Raw genomic sequence first — 16154 nt, 5'->3', positions numbered from 1 at the left:
GGAGTCACACTGACCCCCTGGTACAGTACCTTAACAAAAGTAGGGAAGACAGGCCAGTGCATGGAGCGGGGAGTGAGGCGTCACTGGATCCAAGGTGGCTTCGGTTCCAGTACCACGAGGCAAAGGAGCGGAGGCTTCACAAAAAGGCGTTGGGTCCTTGCTATGAAGCGATGGAGGTGAGGTGACATTGGTTGTGAGAAGTCTGGGCACCTCTGGCAAAGTCGAAGTCCTGTGAAGTCACGATGCTGTGGGGTGACCTCACGGGGGTCGCGGTCATGTAATAGGGTCACAGGTGCTGTCACAAACTTCAATGATATGACTCTCCTACCTTGCACGTTCTTGGGACATCAACGGCGTGGGTTATGCGAGGCTTGCTATGTCGGAGGGGTCGTCACACTTCTGCGAGGTCCATGGCTTCAGGCAGCATTATGGGTTTCATGCAGCGGCGTCCTTGCGAAGTTGCACTGCATGTCTAGCGTTGTTTCACAGAATTTTACCAGAAATTTACTCTCAGGGCCCCAGGAACTGGAATGGCACCCTTAGACAAGCTATAGTCCACAGCATGCAGACTCAGAGACTGGTTGGTGAAGCCTTTGCTGTCCCAGAGGCTTCAAAAACAGGAGCCAAGCTCAGTCCAAGCCCTTGGAGATTCTTCTCAAGCAGGAGTATACCACAAAGTTCAGTCTTTGTCCCCTTTCACAGGCAGAAGCAGCAACTGCAGGATACCCCAACAAAGCACAGTCACAGGCAGGGGCAGCACTTCTCCTCAGCTCTTCAGCTCTTCTCCTTGGCAGAGGTTCCTCTTGGTTCCAGAAGCAAACCTTGAAGAAATCTAAAGTCTGGGGTTTTGGGTCCACTACTTATACCCCTTTCTGCCTTTGAAGTTGCCCAACTTCAAAGAAAGGTCTCTGTTGTTTACAGGATCCTGCCTTGCCCAGACCGGGCCCTGGACACACACCAGGGGGTAGGAGACTGCATTGTGTGAGGGCAGGCACAGCCCATTAAAGTGTAAGTGACCACTCCTCCCTCCACTTTAGCCCAGATGGCTCACCAGGATATGAAGGCTACACCCCAGCTCCCTTTGTGTCTCTGTCTAGAGGAGATTCACAAACAGCCCAACTGTCAGTCTGACCCAGACAGGGAATTCACAAACAGGCAGAGTCACAGAATGGTTAAAGCAAGAAAATGCCTACTTTTTAAAAGTGACATTTTCAAACTAACAATTTGAAAACCAACTTCACTAAAAGATGTATTTTAAAATTGTGAGTTCAGTGACCCCAAACTACATATTTCCTTCTGCTCTCACAGGGAAACTGCAATTTAAGGATATTTAAAGGCAGCCCCTGTGTCAACCAATGAGAGAGATAGGCCTTGCAACAGTGAAAAACAAATTTGGCAGTATTTCACTGTTAGGACATATAAAAACACACACGTACATGTCCTACCTTCTGCACTCTGCCCATGGGGCTATCAAGGGCCTTCCTTAGGGGTGCCTTACATGTACAGAAAGGGAAGGTTTGGGCCTGCCAAGTAGGGACACTTGCCAGGTCAAATTGACAGTCTAAAACTGCACACACAGACACTGCAGTGGCAGGTCTGAGCCATGTTTATAGGGCTACTCAGGTGGGTGGCACAATCAGTGCTGCAGGCCCACTAGAAGCATTTGATTTATAGTCCCTAGGCACCTCTAGTGCACTTTACTAGGGACTTACTGGTAAATCAAATATGGCAATTATGGAAAAGCCAATTACACATACAACTTCACACAGGGAGCACTTGCACTTTAGCACTGGTCAGCAGTGGTAAAGTGCCCACAGTAACAAAAACAGCAAAAACAGTCCACCACACAGCAACAACCTGGGAAGCAGAGGCAAAAAGGTAGGAGAGAACACACCGAGTATGCCAGGTCTAACATTTTTTAACACCATTTTCCGAGCAGAGCGCAGAGCTCTGCATGGCCAGCCAGGTTCTCATTGGGACAAGTTCCCACAAAGATGAAGCCCGAGTTATGACCCACAGTGGGGGAGGAATGAGGGGCTGAAGCCTTTTAGGCATTGCATGCCTGCAGTTTTCCCAGTTTGGTACAAGAGCTCAGACAAATGGATTATCATGATGGAAAAGTGGTTCATGGTAATGTTCATCAAGATTCTTGAGTGGTGACTCAACAGAAAGTAGTAATGGTTCAGAGTGTATCCTACTTGATTTGTCCTGATCTAGAGTTTCATATGGGTATTCCTTCCCTACCTCAATATCTGTGCTATTGTTGTCTGATTTTGGCCAGAGCTAGTAGCGTAGTCTGAAAGATTTCCAGGTAGCAGTGCCTTTGAAATATATAGGGTTGGTACTTGGCTACCATCTTGGGTGAGCGCATGTGACCTTGGAGTTGATAATAGCATGTGCTAAAAGGACTATAGGGTAACAGCAAAGAGCGAAACATATCAACTCCATAGCACAGTACGTCATTATGAAAATAGATCCTTGTATATTGTAGATACTGAATATTTAGAAATTATTGTTAAAGGTAGAACCACAACTTCCGTACATATCATATCTCTATTTATAGGTTATCCAGAATGTAGGTAGTTATTGGCATAAAAATGACTTATTCTATGGAAATATGTTAGAGAGGGTTACTTTGAGAGCCATCACTCATTGTTGAAAAAAATACTCACTTTCCTATCTTTAATGGAAAGAGAAGCATTGCAATGTATTGCATGTTTTATGGGAAGGTTCTGTGGTTCACCTTTTTTGTCTAAAGAGTAACACTTTACATTGTATCATAGACATAGATTATTTGTAAATTTAATATGAGACTTTTATGAACGCCTATCAATAAATGTCCTCACGGAATTGCACTAACCTGCTTATTCGACAGTGCCTAGTAATGCTTTATTACACTTCCTGAAGGTGTCAAGAATTTAGCACGTGATGCCTTTCGATGATAAATATGCATTGTGTGTTTTTTAGGAAAATATATAAAATGGTTGTTTTTTATGCCCCACTATTAGTGCATTCCTGCCTTCCAATGTGTTCAGAAATTGATTATGAAGATAATTCAACAGCTTGATCTGCTAATTCATATGTTTCATGCACTGTAGTGATGCTTCGGGGGTACACCTGCTTGCATCCCTCCTGATGGAGCTGGATCCTGGGGATGAGGTCTCTCGCATCCTCTGCACTGATGCTCTGTACCAGCTGGACCGAGTGGAAGAAGCCCACAAGATGCTCTTACTGGCCCTCAATGGTAATCCTCAGCGATCAGCGGTCCTGGCGAGGCTAGCCCTGCTCCAGTTCAAAAAGGGATTCATATATGACGGGAATCAGGTAAGCAGGCCCTATGCTTGAAAAGAGGCTGCAAGGCAGACAATTTAGTTAATACAGTTGAATCATTCATTTTTACAATAGAAATATTTCCATAAATGTTAAGGGAAATGTTCTACATGTACCTCCATGTATTTTTTTTAATATATATATTAATTATTCATTAAAGGTGAAATTCTTGTTTAATGTAATATGTCATTACAAAAGACACTTGCATTCAGGGCCCACAAACCAGGGAGTCAATTGTGTTAAACTTTACTTCATTTGTAAAACCAGCTATAGATAAACCTTTTATCTATTGTCAAACAAAAAGATGGGGCAAACTTTTTTTTTCACATTCACAAATTGCTGCTGGTTTTTTGTTGTGGTTTTGTGGTGGTCTGCGGTAGTCCGTTGATATATGTGGGCTGGATCCTTGGGATGTCAAATTTGTGTTTCCCATTATACTTCTTTGACCCCTTCATTGTCAGGCTTTTTCCCCTCAGGTGCCAAGCCTTTTTTTGGCTGGTTGGGGTAGTTTGCACTTAGGCCCTCATAACTTCTTGTCCACTTAAGCTATCCATGCCAAATTTGCGTCCTTTTTTCCAACGTCCTTGGGATTCTAGAGGTACCCAGAGTTTGTGGGTTTGCCTGGAGGAGACCAAGAAATTAGTCGAAATACAGCTATTTTCGAGTTTTTTTAAAAACAAAATGGGGAAAAGGGCTGCAAAAGAAAGCTTGTGGTTTTTTCCCTGAAAATGGCATCAAGAAAGGGTTTGCGGTGATAAAATCACCATCTTCCCAGCTTTCAGGAGCAGGCAGATTTGAATCAGAAAACCACATTTTTCAACAGAATTTTGGCATTTTACCTGGACATACCCCATTTTTACTATTTTTTGTGCTTTCAGCCTCCTTCCAGTTAGTGACAGAAATGTGTGTGAAACTAATGCTGGATCCGGGACAGCTAAACATTTCTGAAAAGTAGACAACATTCTGTATTCAGCAAGGGGTCATTTGTGTAGATCCTTCAAGGTTTTCCTACAGAAAGTAGCAGCTATGTTTTCTTCTATAACTTTTCCAGCTGTGGCAAATATTTGAAAGCAATATACCGTTACATCCACTGGACTCTTCTGGTTGCAGGGATATATAGGGCTTGTAGGGTCATCACGAACCCTAGGTACCCAGAGCCAATAAAGGAGCTTCACTTTGCAATGGGTTTTCATTGTATACCGGGTATACAGCAATTCATTTGGTGAAATATAAAGAGTGAAAAATAGGTATCAAGGAAACCTTTGTATTTCCAAAATAGGCACATGACAAGGTGTTGAGAAGGTTATTAGCACATCTCTGAATTCCGGGGTCCCCATACTAGCATGTGATTTACAGGGGATTTCTCAAATAGACATCTTTTTTACACACTATCTTACATTTGGAAGGTAAAAATGTAGAGAAAGACAAGGGGAAATAACACTTGTTCTGCTATTCTGTATTCCCCCACGTCTCCCGATAAACATAGTACCTCACTTGTTTGGGTAGGCCTAATGCTCAGGACAGGAAATGCAACATGGACACATCACATTTTTACATTGAAATCTGATGTGTTTTATGGAAAGTGACTAGCTGTGGATTTTGGCCTCTAGCTCAGCGGGTACCTAGTGAAACCTACCAAACCTATACATTTGTGAAAACTAGACACTTAGGGGAATTCAGAATGGAGTGACTTGTGGGGCTCTCACCAGGTTCTGTTAACCAGAATCCTTTGCAAACCTCAAAATTTGGCAAAAAAACACTTTTTTTTCCTCACATTTAGGTGATAGAAAGTTCTGGAATGTGAGAGGAGCCCCAAACTTCCTTCCACCCAGCATTCCCCCAGGTCTCTCAATAAAAATGGTACCTCACCCGTGTGGGTAGGCCTACTTCCTGCAACAGGAAATGCCTCAAAACACTACGTGGACACATCACAAGTATCAAATACAAAACACCCTGTTTTTGCGGGGGCACCTGTGTTTTTGGACCGGGGCTCAGCAGCCATCTAGGGAAACCTACCAAACCCAGACATTTCTGAAAACTAGACAGCTGGGGGAGTCCAGGGAGGTGTGACTTGCGTGGACCCCCCAGTGTTTTCTTACCCAAAATCCTCAGCAAACCTCACATTTAGCTACAAAATCAAATTTTCCCCACATTTCTGTGTGGGATCACTGCAATGGCACAAATTTCCTACCACCCAACATTCCCCTCAGTCTCCCAATAAAAATGATACCTCACTTGTGTAGGTGGGCCAAGTGCCTGTGACAGGGAAGAGCCAAAAACACGTCAAAATTGTGGGAGAACCAAAGCGGGTCCAAAAGGGCAATTTGAAAAAATAAGTTTTTAGGCTGACAAGTGGGGCAGAATTTTTATTGCTATAGATGCGACAATGCTGGGTGGTAGGAATTATATGGATTCCTGCAAATTCTGGAAAGTCCCATCACCAAAATGTGGGGAAAATGTGTGATTTCAAGCAAACTTAGAGGTTTGCAGGGCATTGTGGGTAAGAAAATGGTGCAGGTGCATGTGAAGCACACCGCCCTGGACTCACCCAGTTGTTTAGTTTTCAGATGTGTCCAGGTCTCGTAGATTTTTCTACATGTCTGCATCCCAAAGTCCAAAAAGTGCAGCCCTCACCATTCCAAGTGGGACGATTTTGACAGTTAGCTAAGCTCCCATGGCCTAAATGTAAAACCAAAATCCCAAAATAATCAAATGTCCTCTTGCTTGCTGTTGGGATAGGATATTTTAGTGTGCTGGTGGAGAGCTGAAAGACTGTTACCCCCTTCAGTTGGGGTGGGAGCATAACCATGCCCAAAGTGGTTGGTAGCCACCAGCCCCCTATTTTTTTTTTTTATTCCTTGGCATCTAGTAGGCTTTCTGCCCTCCCCCCGGGGAGTGGATCAGGGGTAATTGCCCCATCTGCTCACCGATGGCCAGAACAAGTTTACCTCCATTTATTTGGGGTGGGTGTATGGCCATACCCTCACCCTCTTTTAAAAAATAAATAAATCTTCCCGGGTCTCTAGTGGGCTTTCTGCCCCCTTGGGCCAGATGGCCCTTACAAATACAGACCGATCTGCCCACAAGGGGGGCAGAAATGGCCAACAGTAATGTGCCCCCATGGGAAGCGACACTTGCCCAAGGGGCTGCCTCCCCAAACAAAACACAAACACAAATTCCTGGTGCCTAAGTGGTCTCTGCCCCCACGGGGGGTAGAAATGGCCTAAAATAAATTTCACCCCCAGAGGAGTGACCTTTGCCTAAAGGGTCGGTCCCCATCTGTAAAAAATACACAAATAAAAATCCCTGGTGCCTAGTGGTTTCTGCCCCCTTGGGGGCAGATTGCCTAAAAAAAATAGGCTGGCAAAAATGGCCTAAAAACAGTTTGCCCCCCAGAGGAGCAACCCTTGCCTAAGGGGTCGCTCCCCATGTGTAAAAAATAAAAAATAAAACGATCCCTGGTGCCTAGTGGCTTCTGCCCCCAAATTAAAATAAGCCGATCTGCCGAAAGGGGGTCAGAAAAGGCCTAATAAAAAAATGACCCCCTTGGGGAGCGGCCCTTGCCCAATTGTTTACATATTGTAAACACTATCCCTGGTGTCTAGTGAGCATTCCTGCAGGGCTGCAGGAATGCTCAGAAAGACATGAAAGGAAAGGCCTTTCCTTTCATGTCTCTCTGCCTGCCACCAAACCCCGATCGGAAGAGAAATGCAAGCATTTCTTTTCCAAGCGCGCTGGAAGCTGAGCTTCCAGCACGATGGGGGTGACCTCTGATGAGGTCAGTGTGCGATTCTGCGCTGATGTCATCAGGCGTCACTCGGGGGAAGGAGAGCGGTCGGGTGGATGGGAAGTGATTCCCCGTCCATCCCTGCCCAGGGTAGGGCAGTGGGAGGCCCTCGGGGGGAGCGCTATCACTTCCTCAAGGGCAGGTTCAGGACGTAACAGTCACGTCCTCGCCACTCGAGTGGTGCTGCTGAGGACGTAACCGTTACGTCCACGGCACCCAAGGGGTTTTTAATGCCAGAGTATGCATCTTTCATTGTTTGTCAGAGTGTTTTGCTAACCCTGACCCATAGGCAGACCCCCCAGGATATTGTGGCATAGATTTGCAAATTTGTGGCTCAAAAATAAATATTTTGCGGCACAATAAATGAAATATTTGTTACAATATTTTGGCACTTTATTTTACTTGTAATCATTCCTTTTCATTCTTAAATCAATCGAAACCATTTTAGCAGAGTATGCCACCTTAAAATAGGCATCAGCTGGGTGGTATTGTGTATGTATGAGCTATGAGTCCAAAAAATACGTCCTTGCCAAACTTTTCTAGGCTTAAAGCAAGCAGCACATCTAATAATATTGACTGTGTGTAGGGCACCCCTAGCTAAATTGTCTCCCAGGGATTTAGCAGCAGATGTTGTTTCAAGGGTGTCTGTACTGGCGCAATGGGGAGTTACAGGAAGTATTTAAATTCCTGAATGACTGAGCTCAGTAAACAAGGTAAGCTTACCCAATGTGGCATTCTTCCCATACTGAAGGGCATCCTGTGATATGCGCATGTTTAATTAATGATTAACCGCCTCTGCTAAGCGCATACTGCTCCATTGTTGGTCTCTAAGCCCTGTGTGTTTGGGGTCCCTTCGCATCATGATCAGCTTCTTTTTAATAAATGCCCAATCTGTTCTTCCCCCGCTCCTCTCTGCTCACCACCTCCACCGCTCATCAGCTGTAGTACTTGATCATCATCTGTTGTTCTCCTCCCAGTCCTGTTTTATAAATGTATTGTTTTAATGTTACAGGATGGCCTGGCAGATGCAATTTAGTACTAGGCTACTCCCCACTTCCGCACCCATTTTATTCAATTTCTTTTTAATTTACTTCTCCGAGGTAGGAGCATGCTGTCTCGGAACAGTAAATAAAAGAAAACTCAGTCTTCCTGACCAAGCTACGCCCCTGGACTGATTACTATTGGCAACAAAGCACTGGCAAGGCCTATAAGTATGTATTTGTAAAGGCGATACCTATTACCTTTGGCAATGCATATTTAGCTGGCACAGCTGAGCTGGCTACCGAGGAGGGCAGACATTGGTACACAATTGCTTTACATTCAGCGTTCTAGGCTGGCACGTGCTATCTTAAATAAAAGGATTAAGGCTGATATCCCATTCCCTTTTGTGAGTTTGGAGACATTTGGTAAGGTAGGAATGTGTGCATGGTACAATGGAGTGATGTCATGGGGATTATTAGTATGCGTGTGTGGCCCTGATAACACACGTGCTTCTGACCACAGCAAAGTGAATGCTTCTGGCATGGCTCGAACCCTCGGCTACTGGTACTTCCTAAACCTCACTTTTACTAGACTACAGCGATGTCTCCTTCTTTAGCTTAAAAACAAAACAAAAGGAATGACAGCGAAGGGGAAAAATAGAGAATCAAAACGAGACAGAACTATTTTTCGGGAAGCATTGTGCGGTATATTTTCCTTCTTAGTTAATTTGCAACTAGATGACACTTTCAATGAGGGTTCTAAAGAAGACGTTCCTCGCGTCTATCCAGGGACTGACTGAGCTCTGTTTCACAAATAATAAATCGAAAGATTTTTTTTTCATAAAATGTACTAATCTTGCCACAAATTAATTTAGAAGCAGTTTCTTGAGGATACTGTGTGACGTTAGCTAACTGCTGAGGAATATTCTTCAATTACAAGGCTTATTGTAGTTTCCCATTCATACATAATCATTGGTTGTCAAACTTCACTTTATGTGCAAGTGACATCGCTATAAACTCTACTAATCTGGATACAACCACAACAACTATCTCTCATTTAGCAACAGAATTAAAAGGACAATTGTGGAATAAAATTAATGCTTGGATATCGTAATTGGCGTTATGGAATTGAGATAATTTATTTACATGAAAACAAAAATAATAGGTTAATTGTTAGGAGTTTCCAGATCCGTGGCAAGAAAATATGGGATGTGACTTTCTTCCATGATTCTGAGAGGCCACCAGTAGATGTACTGAATAAACACACTCAGGGGTCAGCAGCTATTACAGCTATATGGCACACATAGTGACGTGTGTGCTACAGCCAATAAGAAGTCACAATTTTTTCCTGTCTCCAGGGAGACCTTTTTTGAGGCCAAAATGGTAAATATTGCGTTCATCGCGCTCTTTATCCGATTTCGTGATTATTTAGTGAATCACGAAATCCTGGAGGGTCCGGAATAGGAGTTGCTTCACTGCCCCCTTTCAGAGTGGTGCCAGCACATAGGAGTTAATAGGATTTTTACTGGGTGAGAAAGATCCAGATGGAGATGATATGCTGTGCGGGGGCACATCAGCAGTCTACCAATAAACGTGATGTATGATATGTGGTTCCCTGGTACTAGACCCGGATAATTTGGACTGATGATACACATTCTAGAATGTGGTTGATAGGAAAAAAAATCAGCCCATAAACAAACACGGCTGGTGCAAAGAAATGGCCCCCTGACATCATGACTTCTCTGTCCCAGTGTAGGGGGGGGGGTCCGAAATGGCATTGAGTAGCTATGCCCGTGGTATGTAAATCAATTAAATCCACCCTTTCATGGAAAAAACTCTGTGGTATAGTGAGACCGTGGCAATCAATTCTGCCATCGTTCAAATGACAGAAATATAACAGGTTGCAGACAACTTTATCCCATCACATTTCTGGCAGAAAAATATTATTGGCATCATAAAATACTTTAACAAGCAAGTTCTCAGTGGTGCATTTTACTGGCTATACGTACACATGGCATAAAGTCGGGAATGACTAATTGGGCATCACACAAATCGGAGTGCTTCGGCTGTACTTTGGAGCAAAGCACTGCTCTGCAGAAGTTGTTGTCCGGAGCTGTAATGATGGAACCTCTAGCATTAAACAAACCACACCTACAAATACTTAATTTGACACGCATGCTTCATCTCCGTTCCCAAAAGGCACAACAACCTAGGTATACATGGATATGATAATACCACCACCCCCAAATTCACACCACATTCGGAGGGACAACACAGACACACATTTACCCCAAATAACTTAACGTCTTGGCCGCAAAGGTGGATGTGCACTGGGTGTAGTTCAAGAATATTTACTCCAAAATGTCGAGCTGCAACATCATCATTTGCATGGCTAGGTAGCCATGGTTCCTGATGCAAGCAAGAGAAACGACCCTGAACACTCTTGCTGGATAGTAAAAGACAGCACTATTTGCGGTGCAATGAACCAGGCACCACATCCTGACACTGCACCTGCTGAACTAGTGCTAGCTACACCTATGAACAATATCAACTGCAGGTATCGACTTCCACAATTTCATCAAGTTAGATAGATGTGAAATTAGGATGGTAAATCTATTCATTTCTACATGTGCTTACCTTGATACTAATGAACACATTGTTACTTTGTGGTCTATTTTTCTAAAGGTCGATATTTTGACCTACAACCTCGCATTGTGATACATGGCACAGACTCAATGTTACCAACATGTGCAGAGGCAAATTGGAAGGGTATGCAGCAGTATGTTCTCAAGGGTAAATGCTGCAGAGGTAGTTTTCCAAACCAAAAGAAATACCCAGAAGTGTTGGAATGTACTCAGGTGTGAGGCTAAATGTTAGACATAAAGGGGGTTATTCCAACTTTGGAGGAGGTGGTAATCCGTCCTAAATGTGACGGATTTACCACCAGCCGTATTACGAGTTCCATAGGATATAATGGACTCGTAATACGGCTGGTGGTATATCCATCACTTTACCGTCACTTTTGGGACGGATTACCACTTCCTCCAAAGTTGGAATAACCCCCAAAGTAGGGATTGACAGAGTTACCTTATTTGCAAACATTTCATAGTAGCAGTGCTTAGTTTATGTAAAAAGAAAGATTGAAAACAGTGGCCTCCTGGTCAGCGTCTGTTGCCCTCCCCAGCTCCTTCTGCTGCCTCTGCCTTTGCATCGAACTGAGAGCCTGCCTGACTCTCAGTTCAAGGCCCTCCCGCACCCACAGGCTCCTGCCTGCGCCTCGTCCGCTGTGGCCTAGTGGCCACTTGCAAGTATCTTCTGTCTCTCTTTACTCCTGCATTTTACTTCTACCTCTACTTCTGTTTTTACTTCTGTTAGAAATGGGGTCTTTGGTTGACAGTCAGGTTCAAGCAAGGACCCTTACTCTAGTCAGGGTAAAAGAGAATCACCCTGAGCTAACCCCTGCTTACCCCCTTGGTAGCTTGGCAGAGCAGTAGGCTTAACTTCAGAGTGCTAGGTGTAAAGTATTTGTACCAAAACACACACAGTAACTTAATGAAAACACTACAAAATGACACAACACAGGATTAGAAAAATAGGAAATATTTATCTAACCAAAACAAGACCAAAACGACAAAAAAACACAATACACAAGTCAAGTTATCAATTAAAAATCAAAAAGAGTCTTTAAGTAGTTTTAAACACACGCTAGTGCTGCTAGCGTGAAAATGTACCTGGTGCACATCAAAAATAACCCTGCCCGGGTGGGTGTGCTTTAAAAAAGGGCTTGCGATGCTTCGATATAACTCATGAGCGAGACCTTGCGTTGTTTCCCCCTTCTGTCGAGTCGGCGTGCATCGGTTCTTCTCTCCGCAGGAGAGCGATGCGTCGATTCGGTCCGCACACGGGTCCAGGCAGGCTTTGCGTTGTTTTTGCACACACAACAATGGTTTGCTCAAAAATCCAGCCGCACAATGATCCAAAAACCACGCAGTGCGGGTTGCGATCTCCCAGCCTCCGTCAGCGATGCTGTGCATCATTTCTCCTGCTCCGTGCATCAATTCTTCGGTTGTGTTTCCGGCGAGCGTCGATTCTCAGCCACGGTGCCGGTGGTGCGTTGTGTCTTCAGCTGTAGATCGGAGTTGCGTCAATCTTTTCCCCACACGGCGCTCTGTGCGTAGATTCTTCCTCTTAGACTGCCATCTTCTCCTTTCAGGGTCCCAGGAACTGGATGGGCCCACAGGGCAGAGTAGGAGTCTCTCCAGAGACTCTAGGTGCTGGCAGAGAGAATTCTTTGCTGTCCCTGAGACTTCAAACAACAGGAGGCAAGCTCTAAATCAAGCCCTTGGAGATTTCTTCTCAAGATGGAAGGCACACAAACTCCTGTCTTTGCCCTCTTACTCTGGCAGAAGCAGCAACTGCAGGATAGCTCCACAAAGCACAGTCACAGGCAGGGCAGCTTTTCTTCCTCAGCTCTTCAGCTTTTCTCCAGGCAGAGGTTCCTCTTGTTTCCAGAAGTGTTTCTAAAGTCGGTGGTTTTAGGTGCCCTTCTTATACCAATTTCTCCTTTGAAGTAGGCCTACTTCAAAGTAAAGTCGCTTTTGAATGTGAAATCCTGCCTTGCCCAGGCCAGGCCCCAGACACTTACCAGGGGGTTGGAGACTGCATTGTGTGAGGGCAGGCACACCCCTTACCTCCTTGCACAGATGGCTCATCAGGATATGCAGGCAACACCCCAGCTCCCTTTATGGCACTGTCTAGTGTGAGGTGCATCCAGCCCAACTGTCAAACTGACCCAGACAGGGAATCCACAAACAGGCAGAGTCACAGAGATGGTATAAGCAAGAAAATGCTCACTTTCTAAAAGTGGCATTTTCAAACACACAATCTTAAAATCAACTTTACTAAAAGATGTATTTCTAAATTGTGAGCTCAGAGACTCCAAACTCCACATGTCCATCTGCTCCCTAAGGGAATCCACACTTTAATCAGATTTAAAGGTAGCCCCTGTGTTAACCCATGAGAGGGACAGGCCTTGCAACAGTGAAAAACGAATTTAGCAATATTTCACTGTCAGGCCATATAAAACACATTACTATATGTCATACCTTAACCATACACTGCACCCTGCCCTTGGGGCTACCTAGGGCCTACCGTAGGGGTGCCTGACATGTTAGAAAAGTGGTGGTTTAGGCCTGGCAAGTGGGTACACTTGGCAAGTCGAATTTACAGTTAAAACTGCACACACAGACACTGCAGTGGCAGGTCTGAGACATGCTTACAGTGCTACTTATGTGGGTGCCACAACCAGTGCTGCAGGCCCACTAGTAGCATTTGATTGACAGGCCCTGGCACCTCTAGTGCACTTTACTAGGGACTTACTAGTGAACCAAATATGCCAATCATGGATAAGTCAATTACATACACATTTTGTACAGGAGCACTTGCACTTTAGCACTGGTCAGCAGTGGTAAAGTGTCCAGAGTAACAAAAACAGCAAAATGAGAGTCCAGCTCACTTCAACAACCTGGGGAACAGAGGCAAAAAGTTAAGGCAGACCACACCAAGGATGAAAAGTCTAACAACTTTGTGTTTTTTGTTTTCCTTTTATTCTCTTTTACCCTGTTGGCTCCTCTCCCTCCAGTGTTCTCCCCATGCCACTGCTGTCCCTGCGGCCCACCCCCTCCCCTGCGACTTGCTTCTCCCACCCTCCCACCTCCCAGCTAACCGGACCCCCACCTCCCTCCCCTTCTTAATGGCGGCAACAGCGCTGTGAGAGGGTGACTCCTCTGACCTTCTGGTCAATATCTGTTGCCCTCCCCAACTCCTCCTGCTGCTGCCTCTGCCTTTGGATTGAACTGAAAGCCTGCCTGACTCTCAGTTCGAGGCCCTCCCCCATCCACAGGCTCCTGCCTGCGCCTCCTCCCTGGTGGCCTAGTGGTCATCTGCAAGTAAGTATCTTCTGTCTCTCTTTACTCCTGCATTATTACATCTGCCTCTACTTCTGTATTTTTGTCTTTTTATTCTCTTTTACCCTATTGCCTCCTCACTCTCCGGTGTTCTCCCCGTGCCACTACTGCCCCTGCAGCCCCACCCCCCTCTCCCCTGTGAAGTTCTTTTCCCGCCCTCCCACCTCCCAGCTGACCGGACCACCCGCTTCCCTCCCCTTCTTAATGGCAGCCGCGTGAAGTGGACGCGCTGCTGGCACACCAAAGACAAGACCGTTTGCGCCCGTCTGTGCCTGGACCGCGTCCAGTGCCACAGGCCCTGGTTCTCACCCCATCCACCGGTCGACGCCAGCACTCTATGTACCCTCAACCCGGGAAGATTTTCAGCCTGCCACCATCTGACCAAAGGAACACCCATGGACCTTTTTCTTTGAGCACCAGCACCCTCCAAGGACCACCCCATGTGCCGGCACTAAACACAGACAGCCACCTCTAGTGCGTACTCATCAACGCATGCTCCCTTCTCAAACATGTGGTAGAAGTTTGGGACCTTCTTGACTCAACAGCCTGGAGCGCCTTCTTCACGGAGACTTGCATCACCCAAACCACTGCCCCAGACATCGTCACGGCCATCCCGGACAACTACAAAATCATCCACAAGGACCGAGCCAACCGGCCCGGAGGAGGCATTGCCATAATCTACAAGAACAACCACCGCCTGACTACCACTACTGAGTAGCAATCTCAGTCAATGCACGAACACCTACATTTCCAGATCCAGACCAATTCAAACACCTCCCTACATGGCACCCTCATTTACAGGCCACCCGGACGCCGACCCAAGGTCTGCGAAGACATTGCCAACCTTAACTACATCGTACTCGGTGACCTCAATTTCCACCTTGATACCCTGGATGACCCCAACACCTCAAACCTCCTGGACAACCTCACAACTCTCGGCCTCAAACAACTCATCAACGTCCCCACCCACAGACCCGGATACATTCTCTACCCTGTCTTCTCAGCACCATATCCCACACCTCCAAACACCATTGGACCGACCACAAGTGCATCTACTTTACCTACACAAAGAACACCACACGTCACCACACCACCCCCATCCCCATGGCAGAAGCTGGGGCAAAGTCACAGAAGCACAGCTCACCAACGCTCTCAATCACTCCCTCCCTTCGGATGCAACAGACGCTAATGAAGCTGCAAGCCACCTACACCGTGGGCTCTCAACCTGTACTAACAACATACCCCCCAAGGAAATCAGCAGGGAATCAACAGACCTACCGGAATCCAAGTGGGCTGTCAACCAGAACCTCACAGAAGTCCTTGAGATACACCATATCCTGGATCCTTCCCAGTCCGGTTTCAGAAGCAACCACAGCACTGAAACCGCACTCTTAGCAGCCACTGATGACATACGCATCATACTGGACCATGGAGGCACTGCTGCACTCATCCTCTTGGACCTCTCTGCTACATTTCACACCGTCTCCCACTCCACCCTCTGTGACAGACTGCACAACACCTGCATCCGAGACAAAGACCTGAACAGGATCAGGTCCTTCCTCACTGGAAGAACACCGAAGGTCAGACTACCGCTGTTCACATCAGAACCTAAAGGCACTTGCTGTGGAGTGCCCCAAGGATCCTCACTCAGCGCAACGCTCTTCAACATCTAAATGGCCCCACTCGCTATGATCACCAAACAACAAGGGCTAAACATAGTCTCCTACACTGACAACAACTAACTGATCCTCCCCCTGTCCGAGGACTCTGCGCAAGCCAAGAGGAATTTCCACAATGGGATGAAAGCAGTTACCCTCTGGATGGAGGCCAGCTGTGTCAAGCTCAACTCCGACAAGACAGAGATCCTCGTGATCAGCTCCACCCCTTTTGCTTGGAACGACTCCTGGGGGCCCACTGCTCTGGGTAATGCCCCTGCGCCAAGGACCATGCATGCAACCAGGACATCATCCAGGACTCCACTCTATCGATGATCCGACAAAAAAACGCAGTCTCCTCATCAAGCTTCCACACCCACTGTCTCCTGCGGAAGATTTTCAAATGGATTCCCACTGACACAGGGAAGACAGTCAC

The 16154-nt window shown here is 46.0% G+C and overlaps 1 protein-coding gene across 1 annotated transcript in view; it reads left to right on the top strand.

Moving 5' to 3' along the window:
* The window catches only part of TTC34 (tetratricopeptide repeat domain 34), a 516120-nt gene that overhangs the window by 67193 nt on the left and 432773 nt on the right, over positions 1-16154 (top strand). Inside the window, exon 3 of the mRNA XM_069239923.1 lies at positions 3099-3324. Coding sequence (XP_069096024.1) covers positions 3099-3324 — 226 coding nt within the window. The remainder of the gene's footprint in view (positions 1-3098; positions 3325-16154) is intronic.

This window comes from Pleurodeles waltl, chromosome 6 (genome assembly GCF_031143425.1).
Source record: "Pleurodeles waltl isolate 20211129_DDA chromosome 6, aPleWal1.hap1.20221129, whole genome shotgun sequence".
NCBI lineage: Eukaryota > Metazoa > Chordata > Amphibia > Caudata > Salamandridae > Pleurodeles > Pleurodeles waltl.
This window is presented reverse-complemented; position numbering and strand designations above follow the sequence as displayed.